Source organism: Microtus ochrogaster, chromosome 5, assembly GCF_000317375.1.
Source record: "Microtus ochrogaster isolate Prairie Vole_2 chromosome 5, MicOch1.0, whole genome shotgun sequence".
Classification (NCBI taxonomy): Eukaryota; Metazoa; Chordata; class Mammalia; order Rodentia; family Cricetidae; genus Microtus; species Microtus ochrogaster.
The window spans coordinates 59,672,645-59,695,488 of NC_022012.1; the positions used below are offsets into that span (position 1 = coordinate 59,672,645).

The 22,844-nt window shown below is 43.0% G+C and overlaps 1 protein-coding gene across 2 annotated transcripts in view; it reads left to right on the forward strand.

Annotated features, from left to right (window-relative positions):
* Positions 1 to 22,844, forward strand: part of Filip1 (filamin A interacting protein 1) — a 152,493-nt gene that overhangs the window by 65,730 nt on the left and 63,919 nt on the right. For both annotated transcript variants that reach the window (XM_013346424.2, XM_005347572.3), the window contains exon 2: positions 1,767 to 2,045. In XM_013346424.2, coding sequence (XP_013201878.1) covers positions 1,773 to 2,045 — 273 coding nt within the window. In that variant the 5' untranslated portion in view covers positions 1,767 to 1,772. The remainder of the gene's footprint in view (positions 1 to 1,766; positions 2,046 to 22,844) is intronic.

Genomic DNA, 22,844 nt, shown 5'->3' on the forward strand with positions numbered 1-22,844 from the left:
TTGCTGTTTAGCTGTTTCAGGGAAAGGGGTGTTTATACTGTGAATTTTAAATAAGGCTGTGTTTTAGTTACTTTATATTGCTGGGCTAGCCCCCATGAACGAGGCAACTCAGAAGAAAGAGGGGCTTCCAATTTCAGAGGGTTAGAGTCCATCATGGTGTGGAGCGTGGCAGTGGGTGAGCAGGCATGGCGCTGTAGAGGTGGGCAAGTAGGCACGGTGCTGTGGTGGTAGGCATGCACTGCGCCGTAGTGGTGGGCACGCATGGCGCTGTAGCGGTGGGCAGGCATGGCACTGTAGCGGTGGGCAAGTAGGCATGGTGCTGTGGTGGTATGCATGCATGGTGGCAGGCATGGCTCTGTGGCGGTGGGCAGGCATGGCTCTGTACCAGTAGTCCAGCACTTTATCCCCAAGCACAGAGCTTGTGAGAGAGCTAACTGGGAATGATGCGGGCTTTTGAAACCTCAAGTCCACCCCCCAGTGGCACACCTCCTCCACACCTGTTAATGCTTTCCAAACAATTTCACCACCAGGGGAGCAAACATTCCAATAGATGAGCCTAAGGGTCAGTCAAATACCACTGACTACCTGCTTCACTGCCTTAGGCAATTTTGTGCCTTAGGCAAATTTTGAGGCCATAGTGCTCTCTCCCAGGTACTTAAGTTCCGCCTCTGAGCTCAGTGCGTTGGCTTGCCTCTTCTCTGTTGGTCCTGTTCTCTCGTGCCAGAGTGACAGTCTTAAATCACTCATCATATAATGACTAGAATGTTCTCCCCACGGACTGTGCTCCTATCTTAGCTGTGGCTTTTTCCTTTTGCTCCAGAAAATATTTATTTTTAAATTGATCATTTTCTTCCACTTTTTTATATTTATATCGCTGTTAGTGACCGATAAGGAAAACCCACCTTGATTAAAGAGGCTATGGAAAATAAAATTCCCTATCATTGTCCGCTGTCCCTTCTAGGATTTCCCTGCTTTTGTCATGTTCAGCTCACCCCTCCCTGGTGATGCTTCAAGTTTGACTCTTCCAGTAAGTGGTTTTATGTAGATTCCCAGCATTATTTCAAACACGATGCAGTGAGTTCCGTACAACCCGCACTGTTTTCCCTATATCTGATGTCTTAGTGAGATGGAATCTCAGCAGAGAGACAGGATGTGCGCATTGCTGGTGACTAAGCACCCATGACGTCCTCAGACGTCCTCCCTTCTTTCTGCGCGTGCTCAGACGTCCTCCCTTCTTTCTGCGCGTGCTCAGACATCCTCCCTTCTTTCTGCGCGTGCTCAGACTTCCTCCCTTCTTTCTGCCGTGTCTCGCACTCTAGGGTCCCATCTTGGAAGCCACGTTTATTTCTCTGGGCTGCAATAGTTTTTTATTGCTTTTGGTAACCTTAATGATGTTTAGGATTACTGGCTATGAATTTTGAGAAATCACATCTGTGCTTATTTCATTAATAAAATGCTTTGGGAAGGGAGATCTCAAGGTACATTGCCAGTGACTGAGAACAGTTGATGCCAATCTTGATCTTGGCTTGAGATGTTGTTACTTTTTCCTGAAGACCAACCAAGCATTTTCCTGGAAACATTAATAGCGTATTCACTGAGGCTACCGTTTCTCTCTCTCTCTCTCGCTCTCGCTCTCTCTCTCGCTCTCGCTCTCGCTCTCGCTCTCTCTCTTTACTGGCAAAGTTGTAATATTGTATAAGTTTCTAAGTATTTAGACAAAAATAATTTCAGTGATGGTGAAGAACGTCTCTTTTCGTGTATTGCAGGTGGGAATGAGGTCACGAAACCAAGGCGGAGAAAGTCCGTCTAACGGGCACATCTCCTGCTCCAAGTCCTCCATCATCAACAGTGCTGGTGATAAAAGCCCCTCAGAAGAGGCAAAAAAGAACAAGGCAAATCGGAAGGAAGATGATGTCATGGCCTCGGGAACTGTCAAACGGCACCTCAGACCATCTGGAGAAAGTGAGAAAAAGACTAAGAAGTCTCTGGAGTTATCCAAGGAGGATCTCATCCAGCTCCTGAGCATAATGGAAGGGGAGCTACAGGTACAGTCAGACCATTCAGGGTGCCTGCTTCTAGTTCCTGACCGAGAGAGTAAGGACCTAGCCGCTGTCCCGCGGCAGACTGCAAGCATCTTCCTCCCTCATATCTAAATCCTAATGTTGGCACAGGTTTTCACCGAATAAGGATTTGTTTAAAAATTGACAAGTGACCAGGTGCTGACTCCAGCTTCCAGCTTCCTTAGAAGCACAACGTTTCTCCATGATATACTTCAGCAATAGTTGATTCCCATTCTGGAAAAGGCTCTCCGATTTGGTCAGGGCTGTGACTGAAAGGTGTAGAAATGTTGGAATAGGAGATGGCACATTGCATTTAGTACTCTTGTGTTCTAGGAGGAAGGAAGAGTGGGCAAGAAACACGGAGCTTTGCTGAAACGGCCTTTCTGCTTCGTCTCATTGCATTTCTTCGCAATTCTCAGCCTCAGGGTTCTGCCTTGTCTTAGGAATTGAGACCCAGCGAATATATCACATTGTGAAGAGCCCGAATGGCTTCCCAAAGCGTTTTAAAGTCTGTTATTTCATTTGACCTCAGTAAAATGTAGACATCATTATACATATTTTACAAATGAAGCTAAGGCTAGGAGCCAAGAGCTGATATGTCCAGATCTTTACTCAGAGGACACCCAGCTCTTGGTCCACTGGTCTTTCTGCCTACCCACACCAACTTTCCTAGCTTCCATGAGCCAGGACATCTTAGGAATTCTGTGTTTGGGGGTATTCAGGAAACAGAAGAAGTCTGTGTTTGGGGGTATTCAGGAAACAGGTAAATTTTTTTTTTAATTTCTGAGCTTAAGACAATTAATTCTGACAGTAAAGGAAAAGTAACTATATTTTTTTTTCAAAGACAGGATGACCTAAGAATGAAGTTATTGTTTTTCCTTTTGTTAGTCTTTTGTTCGTTTGTTTTTATTTTAGCTTGTAAGAGCCTCAAGGACAGACTAGCAACTGCAGGAAGGGAACCCTTCCTTGCCTTGCTGGTGTTGTCAGTGCCAGAGAGCCTATTCATGGTTAGTGTGGCTACTGTGTGCCTGTTGTCGTGTGTGTGTGCGTGCGTGTGTGTGTGTCCAGATAAAGAAGCCTCTGGGGTAAAGAGAAATATAAAACACACAGAACTAATAGTTTGAAAAACACAAGCAAATACAACTGAACAAAGTCATTGAAATTTCACAGCAAAAGAGAAACTTTCCAGAACACAACCATTACTAAAAATAATGTCACTGCTCCTAGACACATGGCCATAGTTTTGTCTGTTACATTTATGGGGCAGAGTTAAATGATGACTCCAGCTTAGCCAGCTGTGCCCCGGCGACCACTGGGGACTGAGCATGGTGAGGGGGTGTGTGCCACCTTCATAGCCTTCCGTAGCGAGGCCACCTTCTCGCATGGTTTCAGCTGTGCTGGCCATTGTGCCTCTGTGGCTCCTGCAGGCCCTTCTTTCTGCAGGCACTTCTATTATATCACGGTGGACTCCGAGGCCACTCACGTGACTATTGGGGACGTAGTGGTGCTATGTATCATTCTAGGTTAGTATGAAGAAGATGAGCTCATACTCCAGGGAACCTGAAGTAAGTAGACAGATGTCCCGAAGACAGGCGTTTTAATTTATCTCTTTGAATATTGAATGTTTTCCTTACACGTGTTCCCGGTCAGTCACAAGAAAGTAAAATGTAGAGTATCATTCATCGGGGAGAGGGTGATGGTGAAGGAACTGGTACTTCACAGAGTTCCATAGTGAGTTCAGCTGCAAAGCAAATCATCAGACGCATGCACACAGACGCACCTCGAGATGCAGAGATGTTTCTGTAGTAGACACTTGTCTGTTGGCACCACCATGTCGCAGGGGGGGTGTTGTGGCTAATAGCGGGAAGCTGTTCACACTAGCAAGTGTGAGCTGGCTGGTGGAAATGTGCTGGCTGTTTGCTAAGCTTGCTGGCCAGGAGAAGGGAAAGCATTCTGTCTAAAAGGCTGGGACTGGGAGAAAAGGCAGGCGTGTGCCTTGAGAAGTAAGTTATTGTCAGCTCAGGACTGTGGGACGCTCGGCGTCCATGGAGTAGTTAGTGTGCTGTTTCTCAGACCTCCACTGATCTCCATTCTCTTAGTGGGCTGGCTGTATGCGACTCATCCCAGCCCTTGCTCTAGAGATGGCTTCTATATGATACGGTTACAGTAATGCAAATTGTGGATGCCTTACTCCCTTTTGTCGCCTTTCTATCACAAACAGCTATGCCCCTGGCCCGAGGAGGGTCACTCCTTCAGTCATAGTTGCTATAGATCTAAATTTTTTGTCTTACATACAGTCCAACACTCTGTCTGTCTTATCACTTGCATTCTGCGAATGTACATGGGGTTAGACTGTGGGAACTTTATAGTTACCCTCGACCTCCAGAATTTCCTCCATATAAATTCATATGTAAAAATCACAAACCAAAGATGTTGTATGGAAAGTGAAGAGAAATTGAAGAATTCTGTTTCATCAGAGGGGAAGAGCAAGATCAGAACCCAAAGTTCAAATATTAAAGATGGGGCCAGTAGGAATGCCCCATCCTGGGTACTATGCCAAGTCTGGGGGTTTGTAGTCACTGCTCAGTGGCTGCAGGTAGGAACATTAGGGGGACACATCTATAAGTCAAGGAAGTATGGTGATACACAGGAAAATGGGCTTATGGTGTCAAAGGTACAAGACAAAGATGAAGTCTGTTGGAGAAGAACATCTTCCAGACTTTTCACTGCCATACCTCAGCAGATACAGGCTTGTTGTCACAGCCCCAGGGCCAGTGTCGCTGGCATCAAGGTTGCTAAGCTGGTTTCTGTTATTACAGTTCTGTCCTTGACTGTTTCCAGTAACACGTGCTTTCTAATAAATTGGACCATTTTTACTCTCTGGGTGAAAAACTCGTTACATATTTCCCAGACTGAACTGGAAGTAATGAAACTGTACACCCAAACCATTGTTTGGGCCCCATGATTCATTTCTCCTTGTATTTATTCTAAAATAGCACTTTTAAGAATCCAGTCAACTTGGCTGTGCTAAAACAAACAAAACTTCAAAGGGAGTAGCGCTCACATCATAAAAACCACAACACAAAAGACTTGGCAAAAGTACATTCTTATAAAGTAAGTCAAAAACAAGACATGAATAAATTCTTCTTCTTGCCTCAAAAAAAGCCCTTTATATTGTAAATTCCCTTGGCTTATCTATTTCAATTCATGTTAGGGGGAAAACCCCTCAAATTGGGTCTCATTATTTCTCCCTTTGCTGTTATGTTTTGTTCTCTTCTCCCTGCTTATACAGAGACTCGGAGAAAACTGGGTAAGACAGTTAGGTAATAGATCAGAATTCGTTTGGCTTTGGTGTTCTGCAGGCTACGTCACACAGTTGCCGACACACTGAGAAATCAATCTCTGACCCTAGGCAATTGGCAGAAGGTGATGTATTTCAAACACGGCTTATGAAACAGTCAAACATGCATGAAAGACGTTAGCTCCCTCTGCTCTGCCGTTTCAGAATTCCTAGGCCGTTTTCTTTAAGTCTGTTCACTATTATTGCCACTTCTCCATCTACTAGCGGGAAGCCTGTTCTCTGCTCTTCTTTCTCACCAAGGCAATTCATTTATTCTCCGGACTTCAATTAATAATCACTTATAGTGGTTGTTTTACCACATTCGAGGAACATTATTATGGGACAGCTTCAAACACTTACAGTTTTTCAAACTTATGATCCTCTTTATTGTACCCTGAGGTGTCAGAGAGCTGAGAGGTCCATCAGTCTAAGCAGAGAGCTCTGCCTGGGGAGGACTGGAGCTCTCTGAATTAAATCCACTGGGAATGCTTTCCAGAATGATCCCAACAATTCTAAGCCTGTTGTCAGGGGGGAGAGTCAGGGAGGGAAGCTAAAGAAATAGAGTCATGTCTACCAGAAATCTAGGAATTTAGAGAAAATAGTTAAGAGGTATTTAAATCTGAAATAAACCTCATACATGCCTGTGGGGCTAATTTCTTCCCTCCTTATCTGAGCAGTAAAACATGTTTCACACAGCAAAAGCCCTCAGAATACACACGTTAACCTCTGTTTGAAGCGACCACATTCCTTTTCTCTACTTTGAACTTTCTTTAAGAGACAGTAAACAATGTGACTTGAAAGTTAACTCCTACAGAGAAATGTGGTAGGATTTTAAAGGCTTGCTGCCTGGCCCTCGAATGTTGACTCTGGGCCTCGCCGCAGTCCCTGATGTATGCAGGGGGATTTCCTACCTTCTGGTGTGATTGTTGCTAAATTTGGTTAATACAGATGCTACTTGGACAAGTCTGAACAATGAAAGCAGAGAAAGGATAGCGGCTAGAGGGGGATGACGTCAGGGAAGGTTTTCTATGATTAAAGGACTTTACTTGCATTGATAGGTTAAAAGGTTACAGGACCATAAAGACACAGTGCCAAGGATATAGGCAGTAAAAGGATTGTCGATGACAGAATCTTGGAGGGGACAGGGGAAAAGGAATCAAAGTCACGATTTGGGAACTAACCTGGACCTTGAACTTAAAATGGAGGAAAACCCTCCATCTTCTGCATAACAAGAGGATGAAAACTTTGATTTCTCAGGAGAAGGCAGTTGAAAGAGCTCCGGGACAGGCTTGCTCTTCTCACTCAAGTAAAGTGATGTCCGTCCCACTGAGAGGTGTGGGCTAATCACTGGTCCTTAAGAAGATCCCTACACATGCTGAATCATCCCCCCTCCCCGTGCCCTGGTGTGGATGAGGTGTTAGATGAAGATTGTTGTGGATAAGATGGTCACTACTGAGAGATGTACAAGGGACAGAGACTGCATCAGCTGCCGTAACTGCTCTTTTTAAAAGGAGACACGGTTTATGGTGTTGAGTTTAGGGTTAAAGTTGTCAGAGTGGCTACAGTGGAAAGACAGAAGAACAGGGAAGTAGAGAGAGTGGGTGAAGATGCAGCAAGGAGGAGCCAGCTATTGTGTGATGAGCAGGCCAACAGAGAATGACCAAGGGAGTGCTGGGAAGATGGGAGATGTGCCTCTGACACTGACTTAACTAGCATAGCTAGATACTGAGTGTGGTCTTGGAAGTAGCGGTGAAGGCAGCTGGAGCTAATGGAGTGAAGAAATAGTGAGGTTAGGTAGGGACTAAACTTCCCGTTAAATGTTGAGACCTACGATGAAGGCAGATTTGGAATGGAGACCATGTCTGTAATCATTGGTCAAATATGGGAACTGGAGGTCAAGAGGTCAGCAGATGACTAAGGGGACAATTTTTGCCAGCATCTTCCTCTTGATTATGTCATTTTCTTTTGCTTAGGAATTTGTATGACAGCCTTTTTAGCCTTTATTAGATTGAAATTGAGATTGCTCAGGCTGGTTGGTAGTCTCTGTTAACTATTTACTCCTTAGCTCTGAAAAGTCATTTTTAGTGTTCTTTAAATGACCATTCCTACCCCAATAGGCAGGCTAGACAACTCTCCTCCAACTCCCACCCACCTTCATAAACACAAACTCAAACACTATCTCCATTCCAAGAGGAACCGATCTCCTGTGTCTTTCACACTTGCAAGAAAAATTTGGTCTCTTTTGGAAAATTGTCATGTGTTATCCTTTACTTTTTTAAAAAAATTTATTTATTATGTATACAGCATTCCTTCCATGTACACCTGCAGGCCAGAAGAGGGCACCAGATCTCATTACAGATGGTTGTGAGTCACCATGTAGTTGCTGGGAATTGAACTCAGGACCTCTGGAAGAGCAGTCTTAACTCTTAACCTCTGAGCCATCTCTCCAGCCCCCCCCCTTTACTTTTTTTTAAAAACCAGTTTATATGTGTTTCGAGACCACCAAAGGCTTACTTCCTTTGTGAAGTCTCTTATATGCTTTTTTCCCCTTAAGCCCTTGTCCTTGTTCTGCTCTGAAATCCTGCATAATTTTGTTAGGTACAATCATAGCATCCCATCTATATATGTTCTACAAGTGTCTTATATATTTATATTATGTTGCCAAAAAACCCAAAAACTTTAAAGAAGGAACTAGAAAGGGCCTGGGCATATATCATCCTTGTTAGTCTATTGGTGACTGATAATCTCAAAATGTTTTAATAGTTATACACCATCTGAAGCATTCATAAGATCAATTTTAATGTGTGTATACAAGATTATGCCTGTGAATGGAGAAAGGTTTCTGTGTTGTATCTGCACATGCGTGTGCTCGTGCAAGGACTTTATGAACTGAGCCTTCTCTCCAGACCAAGACTGATGTTCTAATGTGTTCAAAACACTTTTGAATTATGTAAAGTATAAGCATCATATACAAAATCACGTTGTTCTTGAATTACTGAGAATGGTCATAAATATTTGCAATGCTATTTCTACCACACATATAATGATTCCAGGGTTGGTTGGGGTTGCTTTGGTTGTGTATTTTGATCATATTTTGGGGGTGGAGGCTGGATTAGTCTTTAATTACATGTATGTGTTTGTGTGCAAGCACAGCAGCAGTTCAGCTGCCTGAGGCCCTGGGCCTCTGGAGTTGGAGTTAAGGCTATTGAGAACCACCTGATGCCATGAGGCTGCTGGGAAGCTAATTTTGGTCCCAGCAGCCTATGCACTTTTGACTGGATCCGTTTCTCCAGCCCCCCTCTTGTCATCTTTCAAAAGAGCTGTCATACTCCACTGAAGACGAGCATCATCAACTCAGATGGAATCACTCAGTGCAGCCAAGCACAACAGGCTCGTCTCGAAGGGGTGCAATACATCACCTTTTTCTTCGGCTACAGCTTTTCTGCTTCCAAATGGGTTCCATTTGTCACAGGGCATGGCCTCCGGTAGAAACCCCATGCTTAGGGAGTGCTGGATTTCAGTTACCCTTTCTGGCTTTTTAGCGTGATGACTCACCTGCTCTCAACTGCTTCATCTTTAGATCAGACTGAGGTCACCTTGAGCAAGGCGCCTGGTGAAATCTCACACCACTGACGGGATCAGAGTGCTGGGCATGGCATGTCTTCACTGAGTTCAGGAGGCAGAAAGGCAGGCTGCTTTCTGATTAAAATCAAGACCAGATCTGGCCTTTTGTGGTCTGTAAAGCCTCAGGATCTGGTGGCAGCATTGTTTGCATTTGGACAAAGAACTCTGCTGTCTGATTTTTCACTGTTTGTGGTGGAATGGATTTGACGTTCCTAATAGAATCAGTCTGCAGTGAGGACAATGTACTCACTGATAGTACAGGGCAGAACTCTGATTGTGTTGAGAAGTCAGGGTGGGGGGAAACATATTAATAAAAAAAATCTCCCAGAAAAGTATTTTCATTGTTTGCTGGAATCTGAACAGAAGCAAACAGTCTGCCGGGGGCTCAGTTAAAGATGGAGACCCCTCCTCTCTGTTTTGACCTGCTTTTTCTATAGGTCATTCCAGCTGAGCAAACTCTATCCAACTGTTCCAATTATCTATGTCAATAACCCCAATTATTGTTGTATATGTGTATTTGTTATATGGAGCCAATTTTGAGTAAAATCAGGATCTGTGCACATTAAATGGATTTGGAGCAGAAGGAACTCCTGATTTTAGAATGGCTTCCAGGGGAGAGGTCAAGCATACATCTGTACTGATGGGTCTCCTGTTGGGGTACCCACTAGAGAAGACTGCTCGGGTAGATCTAAGCCAATAGAAAGTCTTTATTAGTCAGCCAGTGACCACACTGTGTTTAGGATCTCAGGGTGAGATTTTAAGCACGAAAACCATGTTCTGGATTGACATACTTCAGCTAACAAGAGCAGCTAGCCAGAAACAGAACTACGGAAGCCCAAGAGCAAGGCCAGTACATTTAGAGACTTTGTCAGAACCATGAATTTGATTAATTAGGTCTTTGTTTTGCCTGGTAGTGCTGTCTACATGCTGAGTCTTACATCCTGAGTGGTACTTCCATCATGGAATCAGTTATGCTGAGGAATAATATATAAAAATATATATTATTTTTACAAGTCTGTGTGCCGGTTTGCGCACATGAGTGCAGTACCTGTGGAGGCCAGAAGAGGGCATTGGTTGCTATGGAGCTAGAGCTAGAGGTGCTACTAAACTGCCCAGGGTGGATGTGGGAATTGAACTTGGGTCCTTGGGAAGAGCAGTGTGCTTTCAACCTCTGAGTCATCTCTCTCTATTGCTAATTAATTTAAGTAGCCACTTTAATTAGATGAATGAAAGTGCTTGCACTTGTATATAGCCATTGACTTTTTGGCAGAGTCTCTGTCCCTGATTAATTTAGGCGGAATACTTAAGGCCTCCTTTCCCCCAATACTCTCCTAACCAAATGCTTTTGTCTCTTCAGCCTACCTAGGTCCATATTTCCTCACTTAAGTGAGTTCATGTCCATCATTTTCTGTACTTTCTTTCTGACAAGACTTCTACAGGTTCTTGTTAAGGAACATTGTACACTGCAGGCTTCTCCAGGATAGGCCCTCTCATCACACCAACAAGTTAATATAAGTTTTTTTTTTTTTTAAAGTGGACCCTTACTTTTTCTAAAAGGCTCCACATATTAAATGCATTGGTTTGGCTCTGACAGAACATCTGGTGCCAGGACCAGGAGATTCCAGGAAGCATCTGGTCACGTCATCACACAGGTACGCTGGCTTCCCTTCTGCCTGTCACAGTGTCTACACTGCAGCACTCTAGGTAGTGTTTTTCTGGAATGTGTTAGGTCACTATCAGTGGCAGAGCTGTCACTTAGCAGAAACCAGGTGGACTTCTGTCCTGCAAATGTCTCCATCATAATCTCCAGACTCTGAGTGGCAATAACAGGTTACTCAGGACTTCCTTCATTTGAGGAGTCCAGTTCTTCCACATGAGTAGTTGGGGGAGCTGAGAGGGAGGCCCACTGTGGGCTTTGTGGTTACTTAAGTGCATGTTTCCATATTACAACAAATGAATGACTGTGAAATGGCAAAGGGAAAAAAATAAACGTAATATCCACAGTGTCCATCTGTCCATCTTTTGCTGCCTGGTGTGGCAGGAGAGTCACTATTTAGTGACCACTGTTCCCTTCTGGGTGGGTTGAGGAGTAGACAGGCTCAGAGGCATAAGAGACTTCCCCAGAATATGTCTCTGTAAGACATATCTCATCCCATGGGCTCCAAAGCTAGCGCTCTTTCCCTCCACACTTCCCTATAGACTGGGCATCATACTCTCCTTTAAATTGTCTTTTAAACATTCAGCCTGGTACTAAATTCTGACTGCTAGTGGTTTTAAATTGCACCCAATCACCAAACTGCACACCAAAGAAAGCAATGTATTACTGTTGTATTAGCCATCCGAGTTAAGAAAGCAGACACTGGGCAAAGAATCCTGTCCTGTAGATAAGGGGAAGAAGTTAAGTCATCTACCAACAGCATTCTTTCCATAGAAAACAATTGGTTTTTTTTTTAAGATTTTTATTTATTATGTATATAGGTTTCTACCTTCATGTATCCTGCAGTACAGAAGACACCAGATCTTATTACAGATGGTTGTGAGGCACCATGTGGTTGCTGGGAATTGAACTCAGGACCTCTGGAAGAGCAGCCAGTGCTCTTAACCTCTGAGCCATCACTCCAGTCACCAACAATTGGTTTTAATTTGTTGGATTTCAAACTCTGGCTTACATTTTGGCTTCTAATTCGTATTCTGAACTGAGGCTACATTACAACTGTATCGTGATTTTTTTTCCTGTTTCTTAGCAACAGGAGTTTAATCACCTAAACAGGTTTGTAGTTGGTGATTTAAAGCATTAAAGAAAAGAGGTGTGTTTCTGTCAGGTGCATTTTTCTGGTTGGCATCATTTTATCATATGAAGTGTTTCTAGTTAGGGAGTCAGGAGATCAAGAGATAGCAGAAGGCAGCTGTGGTTAAAATATGCTGTGTGCATGTTCAGAAATGCCACAGTAAAAATCCATTAGCTTGTATGATTACTATGTGTTAATATTTAATATTAAAAATGAACATTGTCAGGCTTGGAGATGGCTCAGCGAAAGACTTCAGTGCCAAGCCTGATGATTTGAGTTTGATTCTCAAGATCTACATGGTTTACACAGGCACACACACACACAGACACACACACGAAAATAAATGTAATATAATTTGTTTTCTTTAAAAAAATATTGGTTCTTTGAGAGTTTCATACAATATGTTTTAATCATACTCTGTCTCCCCAACTCTTCTCAGATTAACCCCCATTCCCTACTCACTCAACTTTGTATTATTTTGTTTTTCAAGACAGGGTTTCTCTGTGTAACATTCCTGGATATTCTAGAACCTACTCTGTAGAGCAGAGCTGGCCCCAAACTCACAGAGATCAGTCTGCCTCCCTGGGATTAAAGGTGTGTTCCACTTATTTTTTAATCCCACACGATCAGTTTGTGGTGCCCAGATATCCATCCTTGTGAGATACCCTTGTGTGACTGTCCATTGGAGAGTGATGGGCTTACCAAGGCCTTCACTCATTAGAGGAAACTGTCTCTCCCTCTCCCGGAAGCTAATTGCCAATCACTTCACTATGTCTTGTGTTGGGATTGTGTGCCTGTCTCCTTTCTCCCTGCTGGGATTTGGTCTCTCTCAGGCTTGCACCGGTTCTGTGTAAGCTGTCACACTGCTGTGAGTTCATGTATGTAGCTGCCCTGCTGTGTTTAGAAGATAATGTTTCCTTGTCATCTCTGTCATGTACACTCTCTCCGTCCCTTCTTCCACAGTGATCTCTAAGTCTGGGGAGAGGGTGTGTGTGTGTGTGTGTGTGTGTGTGTGTGTATATATATATATATAGTGTGTGTGTGTGTGTGTGTTCCCTTTAGGGTTGCACATTCTGTAGTCCCTTCATTGTAATAAAAAGTTTTTAAGATGAAATTTGTTGGCTTTACAAACAGAATAAAATGCATAGACTAGAGATATAGCTCAGTGGTAGATCAGGAATTTAGCAAGTGTAAGGTCCTGGATTCAATCCAAATACATAAAAAAAAAGCCAAATAAAATGCAGGACACAATGCCCAGAATCTAGTAAATTTAAGCTGGTGATAGCACTGCATTGGCACCATCTGTGTGTACACCTTGACATTGTGTACAGATGCCCTCACTCCTCTTTAACCTCTTTAACTCACTTCTCTTTTCTCGGAAACCACTGGGTAGTCGGTAGATGGTTCCCTCTTCAGTACCTTTTCTTGTCTTCTCTGTTTTCCCTCGCCTTGGTCTGCAGGAGATCTCTCAGAGTGCCTAGATTAAAACTGAACTTCACAAGTACCACGTCAACCAGTAACAGATCAGCCTTGAAGCTGTGAATGACTCCAAGTGACTCGTGTGTCGTCTCTGTCAGCAGGAAATGTTTATACTCAATTTGTGAATAATGAAGAGGAAAACAGAGCACTGAGGAGAATTGCTGAAATAATTTTAGCAAAATATTCATGTATAATAAAAAGGAAGGGCATAAACTCTGAATTAAAAGGACTATTTGGGGACTAGAGAAATGCTAAGTAGTTAAGGAACTTGTTCTTACAGAGGAATCAAGTGTGGCCCCCTAGCACCCACATCCAGGGGTTCACTGCCACCTGTATCAGCAGTTTTAGGTGACCCAACACCCTCTTCTGGCTTCCTTGGGCACTTGCATGCTCACGTATATAAAATATCCAAAAATAAAACAAAAAAACAAAACTTCTTTTCAAAAGAGTATTTGTCAGCTGGGCTTTCCAGCTCACATGTAATTCTATCTGTAGACCAGTCCTGCACACCAACAATGCATGTGCTTGCCTGCTCGGAGCAGGATTTCTATCATGTTCTCCTAACAGCAGCTGTTGCTATCTGGAAATGCTTGCTCTGATGTTAAACACTTTCTGATCAAGGGCCTGAAAGGAAGCAAGAAACAATGTGCACCAATCACAGAAGACGCTGTTCTCGCCCAGATTTCAGAACTGGTGGTTAGGAAAACACATTCGCAAGTTCACAGTCCTATGGGGATTATCTCAAACGTTTATTGTTCTTGTGTATGTTTGTGTATACATGAATCTTGGTCACCATATTAATGCTGCATGTATACATTGTATGTTTATCTTATCATATGTACAAATCATTCTCTGTGGGTTAAACCCTCAAACATGGAGCTGATGACTCCAAGGTGCGTGTTATTGCAGTCTTTTGCTTACTTGCCTTGCATAGTTCTATGTTTTCACACGTTTGCCTGCAAAAACTGCTGCCTTGTATTTTGTCGGCTAGATGTTTTATTTCCTTTGACAGTTTGGTAGATGGAATGGGTATTTTCTCGTAGTTTTAATTTATACTTATGAATGAAGTTGAGTATCTTTTCAAATGTCCTCAGAGAGTCTGTCTTTCCACTTAATTGACTAATCTGTCCTCTTTGCTCTTTTGGAAAATGGAGGTTTTACATGAATAAGTTATACTAATATAGCAGTTAGTTCTTTATGACATGGGCAATAAGTCAAACATTTTCTCTGTGTAATTTTTATTTTGCTTTCGGAACATTTTTTTATTCCGTAGAATTTATAGTAACTTGTTGTTAACCAGACATTAATCTTCCATTTATGGCTCTAATAGGTATCAAAATTAGATTCTGTCTCTTAGATGAAGAAAAGAATTGTTTTAGAATTTTACTACTGGTAGTAACACTTCCCTGCAGTTTTCCCACTGAAGAATTTAACTCATCTAGGACTCATTCTAGTTCAAAGCGCACTACTTTACTCTTCTGTATGTGGCTGTTGTACCTGTTGGGGTTTGTCGGGAGAGTTGGAAGCACGCTATATACTGAAACAGAGGGCGGTTAGTAAGGACGTTTGGTCACACAGAAGTTAGCGGCTGAAAGAGTCGAAAGCAAATGCCAAGGGAAGGAGGCTGTGGTTGTGGCTGTGGGCTCCTGGGTGAAATCACGAAGAGAACACATTTACAGGGAGGAGATGAGAAGACAAGTCTGGCGTAAGATGCTGGGGAGATGAGGTAGAGTCAGGAGAGGAGACTGGGGATGAGCGGTTCAGGGGGTCAGCAGGAAATTGGCACCTGGTCCCAGAGTTTAAGTTTTCACTGTGAAAGAAGCAGCAAATGTGTCGTGTTGGAGCAAGGAGAGTGGAGAATGGGGCTTGAGCATTGAGGTTAGCGGCAGGGACATCACAGTTTACCTTCATAGGAGGCTTCAGGGGACCCACTGAAGCACAGTCCTCATGAGAATACGTTCAAAGAAATCCCACTCATCTTGAGGAGTGAATCCTGGAGCAAGTACAAGCTGCTCTATCAGTGAGTTTCTTGGAAAGGAAAGGAGAAAGGTCAAGCGAGGTCTGGCGGGGGGAAGTAGAGTCCCAAGAGGGTCTTGTTCTGATGCGAAGAATAACTGCATGTTTGTGTGCGCGTATACGTCAAAGAGTCACATGGTAAAGATTCAGTTCTTATCAAAGAAGTCTCTCGTTCAGCAAATGAGACCATCACAGAAACTGGGCACAATGCAGAGATCACTGGATTGTGGGGAAATGCAGCTCCCGTGGATACATTTACACCCGAGTTCCTACATCTATAGCTTAGGGAATGAGACCACCGTGAAAGAGAGGCCAGAAGGATTGTAAGAGCAGAATGCCATGAAGCTTACTGTGAAAGTCTCTTCCTGAAATGACTGCATAAATGAGACCCAAGCAATGGCAACATCAGTGGGCAGATTACATGGATGGGGGAAAAGTTTCACGTGGCCCCGCTTCTAGACCAGGAACTACAGGCACTAATGACTGCTAAAGAAGGGGAATTAGCATCTTCTCGGGACCACCCCCTTATTGGCAAGGTATTGGTCCCTGAAACTATATACCCACAAGCAATAGAAGCAGACTCGTATTTATATACCTATTGTATCTATATATCTCTGTGTGGGCATAGATTTCTATAAGATACAGCCTCCAAAGGACACACTGGGATCTAGGCCACCCTCCTTTGTCTCTTGGCTGCCACATGCTTCTGTCAAGGTATGCAGCCTCACCCCAGGCCTGAAAGCTGTTGAGCTGAGACCATGAGCTTCTGAAATGCTGAACCAAAACTAAACACATCTGTCCGCCTTCAGCCTTCCTTTTGCAAGTGTTCTGTCGCAGCAAGGCAAAGCTGACTTACACACCAAGCCAGTGCAAATGAGCTATTAAGATGCGGTAAGAGCACAGATGCTGGTTGATGCCTGGCTTAGCAGTGGAGAGAGGACAGGCCCCAGCGCCCACGATGAGAAACTGGCCTGCCTTTGACACTTAAGTGTTCCACACAGGACATGCGTTCTATGGAGCAAGCTACAGTGGAACATGAGGTGGTGGGATATTGGGGAAGGTTGTTCCCAGTTGTTTGGATTCTCTCCGTAAGCTGGGGGAGTAAGAGGAAACGTGTGTTGAGTAATTTGATGAGGGAGAAGTAGGGATGGGAAAGTATGTGAGAGGGGTCAGGAACTATAGGAATGATTTGTTGGTAGCATTAGCTGACCAGTTAAGGCTGATAACGTGGTAGGATGTGTTTCGGCTGTAGATATAGAATTGAACGTTAGCGCCGAAGACTTAGGTTTAAACAAGGCTGTATGTGTTTGACCTAGAGAGTTTAATCGAGTGAGGGAAGAAGCAGGAAAAGGAAGATGTCTGCGCTGGAAACTGAGGCAAGATGAGAAGGAAGATGAGCATGGTGGGAAAGGGGGGATGAAAGCCAGAGAAAGCATCGAAGAGTCGATGGCTTATAGATCCTGCCATCATCAAATCCTGTCAGATTTAAGGTTCTAGAAACAATCCATGACAAGTAGCTGAGATGGTTGTACAGACTTGAAATTACAAATGATTATAGTTTTTGTAATACCAGACAACTAGATTATGAGTATAGAAGTACACATTAGCCAAGGTAGTATAGAGAGAGATCATTTGAACAGAGGATTCAGGGGCCAGGAAAGTCAGAGTGCAACTGGCCCCGTGAATGTGAGGGTTCTAAAAGACCCTGTGTCTCTCATTTTGGACAGTGGACCTCCCCAAAATTGTAATTTCCTAGGAATCTCATTTTGGGAGAAGAAAAAGACTAGACCCGGAGCAGTAAAGAGATTTGTTACTTGCCAGTCCGCCTTGCAGAAGAGATTGGCAGCTAAACAAGGATGGGAAAGCGATGGGTGCGGTCACATATTGGCCGTACTTGTTGGCTATGTCTTACTCGGGCCCTCAACATTGATCTAAACCTCACGTTAGGGCCCTGAAGATGGGCTTGAGGGGAAGGGTGCCGCCGATGAATTTCTTTGTTCTTTCCAATGTGGCCACACTAGTGAATCTCCTTCTCCTACTTTTAACCATTAATCTGACTCTTTTAACTGATCTATTAAGAAAACTGATGACGCTTGGCTTGTTGGGGCAGCTGGAACACAGGCGCTGACCCGAGGGAATTATCGACTTGTGAATAACCCAGAGGCAGTAGCTGCAAGGAAGGAGAGCAGATAATCAAAGGGCAAATGAATACAAAATGGCGAAAGGAAATTGGCTGGTCTCGTTGATGACATGAGAACCAATGACAGGATATTTCTGGCGTGAGAGAATGTTCTGGAGAGTGATCAAGAACAAGGAGATCTTTGTCACTTCCAAGCCCACCGGAGCAAGGAGAGTGAAGAGGAACCATCCACTCTGAATCACTGTGTTTTCTTTAGGTAATGGTTCTTGTGCATAGCAGTTTAATAACATCTGGAGGCAAAAGCCAGACATCTTCTTCATTCCCACACAGGCATGGATGTGTGCATTTGCCTCTGGGCATGTGTATGTGTGTATTCTCAACGATTTGTGATTCCAACGTGCTGCTAAATATGAATGCCTTCCTTAGACCAGTGAAGTGCGGGGGAGATTCTCGGGAGAGTTAGCAACTATAACCGCATTTGCTTGTGGTTGACTGAGTTTCAGAGAACACTGTCAGAAAAGTTAGGACGATAGGAAAGATGCATGATCAAAAGTGGTGATGACAGGGAGAGGCACGGGCCAATTTGAGTTTGGGGGTGAGTTTTCTGTTTTCTTAGTTGGGCCCCAAATACCAAGAGCTTGTATCAGAAGAACATGAGTAATTCTTTCACTCACGGCTTTGGTAAATTCTCTGGAGATATATCTAGAAGAGCAATGACAGATTCATGAAGAAGAGATGATTTCAATTGGTTTTCTTCAGAACTGATCTCTATGAATGTGACATCATGCCACTAGAACTTTGGCGAGAACAGGCATGTTCCAGTTGTTCTGGGCCCTTTTGCTAGATTAGCTCTTGGGATTAAGCCTGTGTAAAGAGTGTCAATAGAAAGAGGGTATCTATCCTACATACTCGTTAGTCTTTACAGTCATGGAGAAATGTGAAAGGGATCCAGGGATCTTCCCATAATGCCATTCATTAATCAGACTGGCCACTGTTAAACATGAAATGATGAGTTCAGTGCTGAGAAATCTGGCAGCGGGGCTGTCTTACCTCACCCACCTGCCTCTTCTATTCAGTCATCGTCACCACGCTTTGATCTAACTGTTCACTTATGGATGACAAAGTGTTTTGATGACAGCTCAGATAAGGCGCCTGACCACAAAATTCTCAGCAGAGATCAGTGCATATCAATTGTCTGAGGCAATAATGTCTGGCAGCTCAGTGAGTGCAGATAAACAGGGACCTTGAAACAAGCCAAGGGGACTTTGGGCCATCTTGTCCATTCTATCATAATCTAGAAAGTTCTTTTCCTAGAAGTTTTCAGCTATTAACCTTAAATTTGGCTAGTGGTCCTTGGTTTTGAAAAGAGAAGATGCATTGGCAATATTAGAACAGCTAGCGTAACAAATATTTCCAGCATCAGAATCAATGTCATTCTGTCCCATACAGCTTGAGTTTAATTTATTATGGCAAAAATTCATAAGGGAAGACATGAGACCATGGCACACATGCCTGGCCTAACTGCTGCTATGATAGATGACTGGAATTAGCTACTCACAAGCTTGTCACAAGATCAAGCTGGCCATCATCGTCCCTCAGGTGGACTGTCAAATTCACCAGTCAGTTCTTGGCTGACTATGGGAAGTGCACATAGGGGAAATCATGCTGTAAATGATGCTTTATATACCCATTGACCTGAATATTAAGGTAAGAATGATGAATTAGATGTTTGAGCCCTTTGACAACATTCCTGTTGCTAATGGGTAAATTACGCTCTGTGACTTTTTAGTGAGAAAGCAGCTAATCATTTGATGATAATTGATTTTATAATCATAGATGGCCATTAACATATATCCAATGTTTTTCTGGTGTACCCAATAACATTCAAATATATAAACTATTTATTTCAGAAAAAAATTCTCATTTTACATTTAGAAAATTAATTGATCAGTATATAAATTGATTACTACTTGAGACTATTGCTGTGTATTTACTAGCGATTTAACATAATAGAGATCTCTGGTCTGAGGATGAGGCCCAAGTTATGATCTATAATTTAAAAAAATCAATTAGCTGTATTATTTGGAAAAAAATCATTGACTTCTCCGAACCTTTGTGCCCTTAATTTAAAAAAAAAAAAAAAAAACATGGTTCTGTCCTTGGGAGCTGAAGAGATGTATCAGTGGTTGAGAGAACATTATATTCTTTGAGACGATCCAAGTTCAAGTCCCAACACAAACATTGGATGGCTCACAACCACCTACCTGTAACTTCAGCTCCAGGGGGTCTGATGCCTGCGGACTCTAAGGATATTCTCACTCACATGCTCATATCCATATACAGACAGACAGACAGACAGGCAGGCAGACACAGTTAAAATATACTAAAAAGAAACTATAGTTCTTTCTTACTTTACATTTCCAGAATCTTTTGCCTAGTAAGAAGTCAGTAGGATGGAAAACTACACCATCACTAACAAAAAATTGGAACTCATATTTAGCAGTCCTGGTGACTGATCAGTTATTTTAAGCTCCAGAACTTTCCTTCCACTCTTCCGTCTAAAAGGTGGTTTGATGATAATTAGCTGTAGCAGTTGCCTTCCCAAATCTCACTCCCAGTAATCTGTAAAGTCGTGTGGGTATCTTTTCTGTTTTTGCAGAATTACCACAATAGCTAGCGGAAGGTCTTATACACACATCTGCTAAATGAGTAAATTAACACATAGAATGGAGGAAGAAGGTAGGGAGACACGGGAAGAAGCAGTAGAAGGAGACAGATAACTGCTCTTGCAGCAGTGGGCAGGAGATAGTGGAAAGGTGAGAGGTAGATTGGTCCCCCAACTGTTGTTGTTTTTGGTGGTGGTGCTTGTTTGTTTGAGGCAGAATCTTTCTATGTAGCCCTGGTTGTCCTGGATCTTGCTATGTAGCCCAGGCTGGCCTTGAACTCACAGAGATCTGTCTGCCTTTGCCTCCCAAATGCTGGGATTAAATGTATATACCACCATGACTGGCTTGTCCCCCAACTTTTATCCAGAGAGGAAGTTAGGACAAATTACATACATGTTAGAAAAGATTTAATTACTACACTCAAATTACAGTGGAGATCTTTACAAACATATCTACTACATGGAACTCAAGATCAACATAACCCGTATATTCTTCTCTTAGGGAAAAGATGTACTAGAATTTGATCTAAATTTTGGTTTATGGATTCAGGTAAGAAAATAAATTGAGAAAACTGAAAAAGACCCAGTTAAGAAAAGAGGTGTATAACAAAGGCTTAAAAAGAATTAAGTATTAGAGTTAATGGAGTTTCAATCTTCTTAACTCCCCAACTATTGTTGAGTAAAAAAATAAAACAAGAGGCTGAAGAGATCTTTGCTGTTCTTACAGAGGACCAGAGATTGGTTCCTAGCACTCACCTGAGATAACTCAAACTACTTACAACTCCAAGTTCAGGGGATTGGACTCCCTGGGTGCACGTGCGCGCGCGTGTGTGCGCGCACACACACACACACAAATAAAAGATTTTTAAAAACAGTTGAATGGTAGGCTGTGGGCAGTAGTTTGTGGTAGTGTACTTGCCTACCATTGTTGGGGCTCTAAGTTTTCTTCCCAGTACTGTAGATGGATAGATGGATAGATAGATAGATAGATAGATAGATAGATAGATAGATAGATGGATGGATGGATGGATGGATGGATGGATGGATGGATGGATGGATGGATGGGCAGGCGGATGGACTGATGGATGGACAGACAGACAGATAATTTGAGAGGGTCTAATGGACATGTGCATATAGAGAACTAGTATGATTTGATATTAAAAATGCCAGCTCTGAAGTTAGATTGCCTAGATTAGTATCCTGAAGCCACCCCTTTCCAGTTGTGCGACTTGGTCAGATTACCAATCTTTTCTGCACCAGCCTCAGATGGTTCATTTACATAGTGATGGTGACAGTGGTGTTCGTCTGAAACGCTGTTGTGAAGCTTAAGTGAGATTACATTTGTGGAACATTGCACACACTTCTTGGCGTATAATATCAGGATGTGGTGGGGAGAAAATGTGTATGTCGCTGCTCTGGAATGATCTACCTCAAATTGTTGATAGAATTTTCCCCTGTGAGTGGATTTGGAGGATGTATTATATCTATGTCCTTCTTCTTGTCCTTTCTTTTTTGTTTTTTTTTGGGGGGGGGTTGTTGTTGTTTTGTTTTTTGTTTTTGTTTCTTTCTTTCTTTTAGATCTGTACTTTCTCTGTGTAGCCCTAGCTGTCCTGAAACTCACTTTGTAGACCAGGCTGGGCTCGAACTCACTGCGATCCTTCTTCCTCTGCTGGTTGGGGACCTTAGGCCCCAATATAGAAACTATTTTTCCCTCACTCAACTGGTACGGAGGCGTGAGAAATAACGAGACCCAAGGTGGATACTCATTAATATTCTCTTTGGGGGGGGACCTCGGAACTACCGAAAACACCTGCTGGAGAGATGGCTCAGTGGATAAGAGCATTGTCTGCCCTTCCAAAGGTCCTGAGTTCAATTCCCAGCAACCACATGATGGCTCACAACCATCTGTAATGAGGTCTGGTGCCCTCTTCTGGCCTACAGAGATACACACAGACAGAATATTGTGTACATAATAAATACATAAATATTTAAAAAAAAAAAACACCTGCACCTTAAGTCACCAGCCTTGGAATTAACCTCTCCCCAGGCGATCTACATTTTAACAAAGGAAAAGGAGCCATATGTCCTGGCCCTTGTCAGGTGGCTAGCTCGTTTGGCAGGATTGCAGCTGCCTTGGAAATTAAGCATGGCCAGAGAGCCTGCCTGTAAATATTTTGTATGAAATATGGGCCCACACTCTGCCTCCCGAGTGCTGGGATTAAAGGCATGCAACACCACTACCCAGCTCACTTTTTCTTTAGGCTCATCTGTCATGTTGGTTTTCGTTACACGTATTACATTATAATTTCAAATCTTTAAAAATCTTAGTCATAGGTCTAAACGTCTAAAGCGCAATTCAAATTGATCAATGCTAATTTCTTTGATGAGGGTAATATTTTACTATATTAAAAGGCAATGGTATAAGTCAACTCTTTAGGGTTACACAGACTTAACTATCTTCCTTTCCATCAAAGCTAAGAACACGGAGACTCCTGTCACTTGCCCAGGAAGAGAGAGCTGGAACTGGACCCGTCAGAGCCTGTCCGCCTGTTTTCTGTCATCTACAGTGCCCTCTGCTTCCCACAGAGCCACAGTTGTAGAGACAGTGCCATCTTGTTTACATAATCCCATAAACCCAGCAGCAGAGCAAAGGGGAGTCACCCTCGGGTGACCGGGCTCGTTTGTTTTAGATCTATGTAAAAACATATGTGAAAGCTCTCATAACATGCCA